We start from the raw sequence: 8,718 nt of genomic DNA, 5'->3' as shown, positions 1-8,718 counted from the left end.
ATGTATATCATATAATACTAATGGATCCATCATGTGATATGATTTATACGAATGTGCAATGAATTATGGCACACCGTAATGGCTTGTTTTGAATGTTATTCTCCCTTATCTGTTGCTTGACTTTTATGGCCGGGACAATCATAGATTAGATCTTCAATGCTTCCACTCAACTTTGATTCGCTTGAATTAAAAAAGCCAATGTATTTTATATAGATTCATAGAAATCAATAGTTGGAGGCATGAGTTCGATTGATTCCTATTCATAAACAAAAGTTCTAGCTTGTTGTGGGATACATATTAAGCAAAAACATTAGTAAACTGACAATATTTAAAATTTATCTTTTAATCAAATTGTTGGTCCTGTAATAGCTGTTTTTAGCTAATGTGCAACCTATGGCAGTCAAAATTTTCTTTTAAAAACGAAAATTTGATAGATAACATTGCTACTAATTTAAGAGCCAACCACATTGGAAAGATTGCATGCAAGAATCACATATTCTTGAAGTCCAAATATCAGTACTCTTCTTAATATTTTGGATATAATAATATATTCAATACTACCTAATTGATAGATAGTATTGTTGCCATCTCCTTTCAACTTTGGTCTAAGGATATATATTTTTTCAAGATATATAATTCTCTTTGATATCATTTCATTTTTTTGTGATGACCTATGCCTTAAAAAGTGTAGCTTATGTTCTCAAAACTAAGTTTGCACTTATTAGATATCTACAAATTGACAAATATTGAGAGCTAGTGCAATGCAAGCTTTCGTGCTTCATACGTAGAGATGACGTATAATTTGCTCGGGCAGTATATTTGGTAAGTAGGAGGATACATCTATAATGACATTCTTGTGGAAAAATTGTCCCTCGTCACTTTTTTTTTTTTTTTTGTTGGGGGGGGGGGGGGGGGTGTTAAAAGTCCCTCGTCACTTTCATTGGACTTCTATATGCCTCAAGACCGTAGGCAAGCAAACATATATTGATGGAAGAAATTGCATAGCAACCAACAAACCCAGATGACATGGACATTTAACATGAGTAAAATAGGACAAATTTATGAAAATGTGGATAATTTTAGTTGAGTCAAGCCTTGACCAGCTTCCAAACCTCAATAATTTGGTTGTCTTTTACAATTCATGCCACCCACCACGATTATACTTGAAAACTATAATTAACTAGAATAGTTTGCGTGCGTAACAGTGCAAGTGTATTCAATCTTTTTGACTAATGGTAGTGTGGTCCAATGAGCATTGGGTTTGATCTAGTGGATGAAGATGTTGGGGTCCATGAAGTGGCATATGCCATCATCCAAGGCAAGCGGGGGCCATTCAGACCTCAGGATACCATTTGGTGCCAGAGGAAAAATGCATGGTTGATAGATATGTTTTAAGTCCATTCAGTCAAGATTCTGGAACCAGAAATTATTACAATTATCTTATATTATGATGTCATGCTCGCAGAAAGATGAGCCGATAATAAATTGGCTGATATGCCTTAATTTCCTTTATACATATATATACAAGATACGAACATTGGCGTGATTCCACCGTTACCTCAAAACAGATACGACCATCTATGCTTCTAAATTGAAAAAAATTGTATGTGGATCGATTCAACCACAAACCAGCAATAAGTTATACATATCTGTACCTGTTGGTTTGTGGTTGAACTAATCCATCATTGAATTGGTAGATCTGATCTAATCAATAATTATTTTGAAATTTTCAACAATGAACCCCATCCAACTGGTTATTTTACTTTGAATTAATATTATCATTAGGAAATGGGTATATGACGAAAGGATTTCCGAGATTAAAGAGAATAGAATCAACTTATGAAGTGCAATGTATGACTTACGAAAAAGCAAAAAAGGCCAGGATGAGTATTGTGCAGACTTATCCATACGGTGGCCAATAAAAGAGTAGAAATTTTGGTGGCTTTTGCCTCTTATCCCATAAAAAACAAGAAAGAAAAAAAAAAAAAAAAAAAAAAAAAGAGGGGGGCCGGGGGGTGGTGAATATCCGGTTCTAGCTGGGATTAGGGGATGTGGCCACATGTCAAGCAAGCTCTTGTAAATTGATATCCAAAATTTTATCGTAGTCGTTCTCAAGGTTTAATATTAAAGGTATGTATGCTCATCTTACCAAAAAAAAAAAAATATGGTATGTCCATGTAAAAAAAATTATTACAGCAAACACAAAAATAAAATACATACAGATTCATACAATCACATAAAATAAAAAAAGAAGAAAAACAAACACAGAATTTACATGATTCGACTGAAAAGCCTACGTCCACGGACAAGATATGAAAGAAAAATTTCACTACGATGAAAAGAGAGATACAATCACTCAGAATTCTCCAAACTCTAATCGCAATTTGATTTTTCAAACCTCTCACAAAACTATCGAGATTGACAGAAAGTACAATATTTATACCGATTCGTATCGTGAGGGACAACGTCCCCCATACCTCCTAATGAGGTCGGTGGTAGGCTTCGAGCATGGATCTATCGGCATGATAGGCCCATGCCCTTCGTTATCATTATAGATCTCTAAAAAAATTTCATTCAGATCGCAATATAAATTTTTCAAATTAAATTATAATTTAAATTGATAAAAAATATCTAAAATTTAAATCATGTTAACAAAAACGATACGTGTTACAATTATTGTCACTCCGCCTCCGTGAGACTGTGACCACCTTCCTTGGCGGCAACGCCACTTTGTGTTTCATAAATAGCCGTAAGGGTGACCGGTTAAACTTCAAATCAGATTAGTTTATTTATTCACCGATCATTCGTATTTAAGTTTAGTGTGAATATTACGTATCAAAGGTGTCCTAGACCAAAGGTTTTAGTTGTCTTTGATGGACTAGTAAGATTCTTTAAATAGGTTTCCTATACCTTTATTTTTTCCTTAAAGATACATTTAAAATATCTAACATGATTGAAGAGGGAAGTGTGGACCTAGCAAGTTGAGATGGAGTAGCTAGGTTAAATAGTAGGGTAAGGAGGTTGCCGTCACCAATATTTTATCATTAGAGAAATTCTTTATGCACCGCGGGCGGTGTAGAAAATCCGACGTAGAACGCATCATCTTGTCCGATTGATCCACATAGTCATCGCTTTCTAATGCGCATTTAATATCTGCATGTTAGTTTTTTTATTTAAAAATTTTGTATGATGAAAATATTTTTATTTTTTAAAAAAATTATGAAAATTATCATAAAAATAAAAAATAAAAAAAAAAAAGAAAAACTGTTTTTCCTCTTTATTTGATGAGGAAAAGTCTTGTCCCCCATTTCGAAGGATGGGGAAAGGATGCAAGGGTTAAATCTTTAAATCCAACTTTTATGGAGTTTATTAAATTCCTAACATATAAATGGTTTTAAACAATTTTGCCATACTTGGTGGGAGACTATAAAAACCCGGTGCATGTGGGACACAAAATTTTGTTAAAAAATAGAAAAGAGGAAAAGAAAAGGTTACCCAGCTAAAATGTATAACCTCCTATATTTTGCTCACAAAAACTTGCAAGATTGAGATGTGATAGGACTTTTTACAAATGAACTATATATATGTTACTCTCAACAGCAAATGACTTATTTATCTATTTTGCTTGAGATTTCTTTATAACTAGAGGCCTTGTGAGCCACAAAGTGCAGTCAGACACATGGCATGAGCTGGAAAATCGTGTATGTGTTCTTTTCAGCCTTTTTTTTTTTTTAATGGAATGCCGAGGAAGTAAAGCACTTCCTTCAATATTATTAAGGAAGTTTTTTTTTTTTTTTGGGTAAAATTAAGGAAGCTATTCACAATGCTAAAAGATACTTTTATGGTTGCGGTTGTCTAGCGTGTAGACTTCGTTTCCAAATCGTGAGCACCTCAAGATCACCCAGCATTAATTCCTTCCTGGTATGATTATTATTTGAAAGATAAGATAAAACCAACGCAAGTATTTTAAATAGATTCTTTTTCTTTCAAAACGTTGCATGGGCAACGTAAGCTCCCGGCCGTAATTTATTAGATGACTTCTAAGCATTGCTGGGACCACATCCTCAAGTGGTCCTTAGAAAAGATACTACAGATTTACTCATCTTTTGCAATAAATTATCGGATGGGCTTTGCCTCCCATTGTCATAAAAAAAGACTATTATTTGAAAGATCCAATTATTTGACAACTTTGTGCGGCTCTAAACTATAGAAACGTAAACGTGACATTATTCCAAAGCAAAAACAAACAGAAAAAAAAAAAGTCAGATGTGCCATCTAAGGGTCCAAACGTCGTACACAACGTTATTGACCGGCTGTCTCAATGTAGAATTTCTGCTCTAGTTCAACTAATCACCTATCTTCTAGAATTTATATCTCTGAGTAACTTAAATCATTTAATTTCTATGCAAAATAAGCCATAGTAACTTATTTTCCATGGTTTTTTTACTTCTTTTCCTTTTTAACAACTGCACGACTTGGTTAAGCCTCCAAGTCTCCACTTCGACTGTCAAGTACCAAGAGGCCTCGCCAGCAAACAAGGTGGCATTTACTTCTCAAAATTTAAATAGAGGAAATGAGTTACTTTTTCCAATTTATTGGAGAAATAAAGAGCTCAGAATATGCACAAATGGGGAGGAAAGAGAATGCCCGAAGCCTTTAGGCCGAGCCAAACCAAAAAAGGATTGCAAGAATGAGAAAGGGTAAGATACAAATAATGCTGCCTTTAAAATCATAAGGCTTTTTTTTTTTTTTTTTTTTCTTTTTCCGAAAGAGAAATTTTAAGGCTATCTAGCAAACGGATGGACACAAATTTGGCCGACTTTTGCCGACATAAATCTGGAGATAAACCATGCCAACTGGCACGAGCACGGCTACGCACTTACAAGCCATAAGTGATTGGCTGTACACACCGTGAATGGTCCACCCTGTCCACTGAAAGTTCGATTGCACGCTTGCATGTCAGGGTACAATGTAAGGCTAAACTGTAAGCGGGGCATAGCATACCTCCACCCCAAATTGCCAAATCAATAAAATCTCTTTTAGCGTGACCCACATGAAAAAAAATGTATACCTCATCATCGGCAAAACAAGACAACGTTAAAAACATGACAACCGGCAACATTTCGGCCACCTACGTTATGTATAATTCTATGTGAAGGAATTATTGGAACTAGATATTTGTGACAGAAGGCCATAATTCATTTATTTGTAAATTTATAGTACATAAAAATCAAAAGCTAATATTAATTTATAAATAGAATATTATTTCATAATGTATAGAAATTTTTTTAAATTTTTGCACTATATACAATAATTCCTTAATATGCTTGATTCTCCATAATCCCGAGGCTATATGATTGTTGCTGATGAAGAAAAATTTTGGATTATTGTATAATATAGAAAAATCTCGGCATGATGCTCCATAATCCTTGGACTGCATAGTTCTTGCCTAGAAGAAGAGTTTTTAAATTGGTGCATTTTGTATAAGAATATCTTAATCAATATGGTACTTTACGATTCTTTATCTGTATAAGAAATTATTCTGGCCAATACTATACATTTGCTAGATGTCATAGCTGCTTCCAGCTAAAATGACAGACTACCTCTTCTTCTTTGCCAGGCTAAAAAAAACACGCCCGTCCATGTCCCATCCTCCCTCGCTATCCCGGCCTTGTGGATTTTTCTAACCCTCAACCTCCGGCTGTCCGCGGATTTTTCTAATCCCTCGGCTCAAGCAAGGTAGCTGTCAGTCTCTCTATTTCTATTTGGTTTCCGTCTCTCAAGTCAATACCGCGATCTCTTTCCCACTTACCCACTCTTCCCTTCCTCGCTAGAAGCCTGGTCAACCCACGCGCCACACCCGAATGTGGACTCCATTATCTCCCCGGTCCGCCTTCTCACCACTTGCATTCTCCATGCACTATTAGTTCCCCCTCCCCCTCACTCCCCTTCCCTTCCCCAACCTAAAACTCGCTAACTGTAGACCTCTTTGTGCGTACAAAGGGATCGATACTCATTCAAACTACTCCTAGCTATTTGGAGTCGGCTTTCGTTAAAAAAGAAAAAAACAAAAAAAATGGTGTTCGTCGGAGGAATTGTTGGCGCCACCGGTGGACTAAGAGCAGATGCATTCCGGTTGGCGGTGCAGGTGATTCGGGGGCGATGGTTCATGTTCTTTGCGTCGTTCCTTATCATGGCGGCCTCCGGCGCCACCTACATCTTCAGCATCTACTCCAACGACATCAAGACCTCCCTGGGCTATGACCAGTCGACCCTCAATACCCTGTCCTTCTTCAAGGACCTCGGCGCCAACGTCGGCATCCTCTCCGGCCTCATCAACGAGGTCACCCCTCCCTGGGTCGTTCTCGCCATCGGCTCCGTCATGAATCTCTTCGGCTACCTCATGATCTACTTCGCCATCACCGGCCGCATCGCCCGCCCCGCCGTCTGGCAGATGTGTCTCTACATATGTATCGGAGCCAACTCCCAGTCCTTCGCCAACACCGGCTCGCTCGTAACCTGCGTCAAAAACTTCCCGGAGAGCCGCGGGGTCGTGCTCGGCCTCCTCAAGGGCTTCGTCGGCCTCAGCGGCGCCATCTTCACCCAGCTCTACTCGGCCATCTACGGCGACGACTCCAAGTCCCTCGTCCTCCTCATCGCGTGGCTCCCCGCCGCCATCTCCATCGTCTTCGTCCGCACCATCCGGCTCATGAAGGCTGCGAGCGTCCCCTACAAGACCTCCAAGCCCTTCTACTGCTTCCTTTACATCTCCATCGCCCTTGCCACTTTCCTCATGGTCATCATCGTCGTCGAACAGCGATTCTCCTTCTCTCGCCCCGAGTCCAGCATCGCTGCTGTCATCGTCCTCCTCCTCCTCTTCCTCCCTCTCGCAGTTGTCGTCAAAGAGGAGCTCAAGATCTTCAGACAAGAGAAGGAAGCCCTCGAAAACCCTGCCCCTCTCTCTGTATCCGTCGAAAAGCCGGCGATTACAGAACCGCCGCCGCCGGAGCCGAAACAAGTCCCGGCCACCACCCCATCCACCATTCCGACGACGACGACCACCACCACCACGTCTACTAAGAAGAAATCGGCCATATCTGGTGTCATCGACACCCTCAAGCCTCCGGAGCGTGGCGAGGACTACTCCATTCTCCAAGCCCTCTTCAGCATCGACATGTTCGTCCTCTTCTTCGCCACCATTTGCGGAGTCGGCGGCACCCTGACGGCGATCGACAACATGGGCCAGATCGGGCAGTCGTTGGAATACCCGGACCGGAGCATCAAGACCTTCGTCTCTCTCATAAGCATATGGAATTATGCCGGCAGGGTCACCGCCGGGTTCGTCTCTGAGATCATCCTTGCCAAATATAAATTCCCCCGGCCTCTCGCACTCACCTTCGTTCTCCTCCTCTCCTGCGTCGGCCACCTCCTCATCGCCTTCGGTGTGTCGCAATCTCTCTACGTCGCATCGGTGATCATCGGCTTCTGCTTCGGAGCTCAGTGGCCGCTACTCTTCGCTATAATCTCGGAGATCTTCGGTCTCAAGTACTACTCCACTCTGTACAACTTTGGCGGCGTGGCGAGCCCAATCGGGTCGTATATACTGAACGTGAGGGTCGCCGGTCACCTATACGATAGGGAGGCGAACAAGCAGAACAGTGGACTAACGAGGACTGACGGCAAGGACTTGACTTGCGTTGGAGTTGAGTGTTTTAAGCTTTCTTTCATTATTATCACGGCGGCGACCGTGTTTGGTGCTTTTGTTTCACTGATATTGGTATGGAGGACGAGAAATTTCTACAAGGGCGATATATATGCGAGGTATCGGGCGGCGGCAGCCGCGACGGAGAATGGGGCGGCCATGGGGACTGTTATTGCAGCTGGTAAAGAGGTAGAGGAGGACAAAACTATTTCCTCCGAGGTGGTGGTGCCAAATAGGGATAAGAACAAAAGTTGAAAAACAGGATAACGGTCAAAAAGAGCAAGCGTGGATCCCGGAGCACCGCAGAGTGTGGTGCATCGTATGCACCGTCAATCATACGATGGATGGCTGTATGCGACCGTCCATGGTGTGCCAGCACCGTGGAGAACCCGCGCTCTGGAGCTGTTGGCGTGGGTTGGCGGTGTGCTAATTCCTCCTGCTTTGACTTGTATTAGTGCCGAGAAATTTTCTTGTAAGACTTCTTTTTACTCGGTTGAAGTGTAAGATGTATAAAAAGTTTCAAAGCTTTTATAGTTTGGATTGATGCAATCATACAGTTCGTGGGTCCGCAAAAGTTCCATCTCATGCGCCTGATATGGGGGGGGGGGGGGGTGGGGGGGGCATGGGTTTGTCTTTATTCTTATGGGTTTGGCGTATAGGTTTGGACTGTATGGCAATGCCGGATGATTGCATTTAGATGCCGGTTTGGGCTGGGGATCTGGCCTTGTAACCGGGTTGGAGTCAAGTCCGGAATCTGGGTCCCATATGCATCTTGAATGGCTCACGTGAAGATTCTACGCGGAATCAATGAGTTCATTGGATTGGCCCTGGATGATCCACACTGGATTCTGGCTGGGTTTCGGGGGACTCTTTCTATCGTCACAGTTAATAGTTGTTCGTAAATGATAAAGGACCATCTTTTACCCAAAAAAAAAAAAAAAAAGGATAGAGGACTATCACTGTATACGTTCGGCCATCTTTTATTTGGGGAACTGCTACGTAACACCAGCTTATCC

General features: G+C 41.1%; 1 protein-coding gene across 1 annotated transcript; it reads left to right on the top strand.

Annotated features, from left to right (window-relative positions):
* The first annotated feature begins 5,820 nt into the window (after positions 1 to 5,820).
* Positions 5,821 to 8,251, top strand: LOC105053707 (protein NUCLEAR FUSION DEFECTIVE 4). Its single transcript, XM_010934968.4, has one exon. It carries the CDS (start codon positions 6,077 to 6,079, stop codon positions 7,955 to 7,957), a length of 1,881 nt encoding a protein of 626 aa, XP_010933270.1. The 5' UTR covers positions 5,821 to 6,076; the 3' UTR covers positions 7,958 to 8,251.
* Positions 8,252 to 8,718: the final 467 nt, after the last annotated feature.

The sequence above is a fragment of the Elaeis guineensis genome, chromosome 2 (genome assembly GCF_000442705.2).
Source record: "Elaeis guineensis isolate ETL-2024a chromosome 2, EG11, whole genome shotgun sequence".
NCBI lineage: Eukaryota > Viridiplantae > Streptophyta > Magnoliopsida > Arecales > Arecaceae > Elaeis > Elaeis guineensis.
The sequence above is the reverse complement of the archived record's forward strand: the minus strand, read 5'-3'. Positions and strand labels throughout refer to the sequence as shown.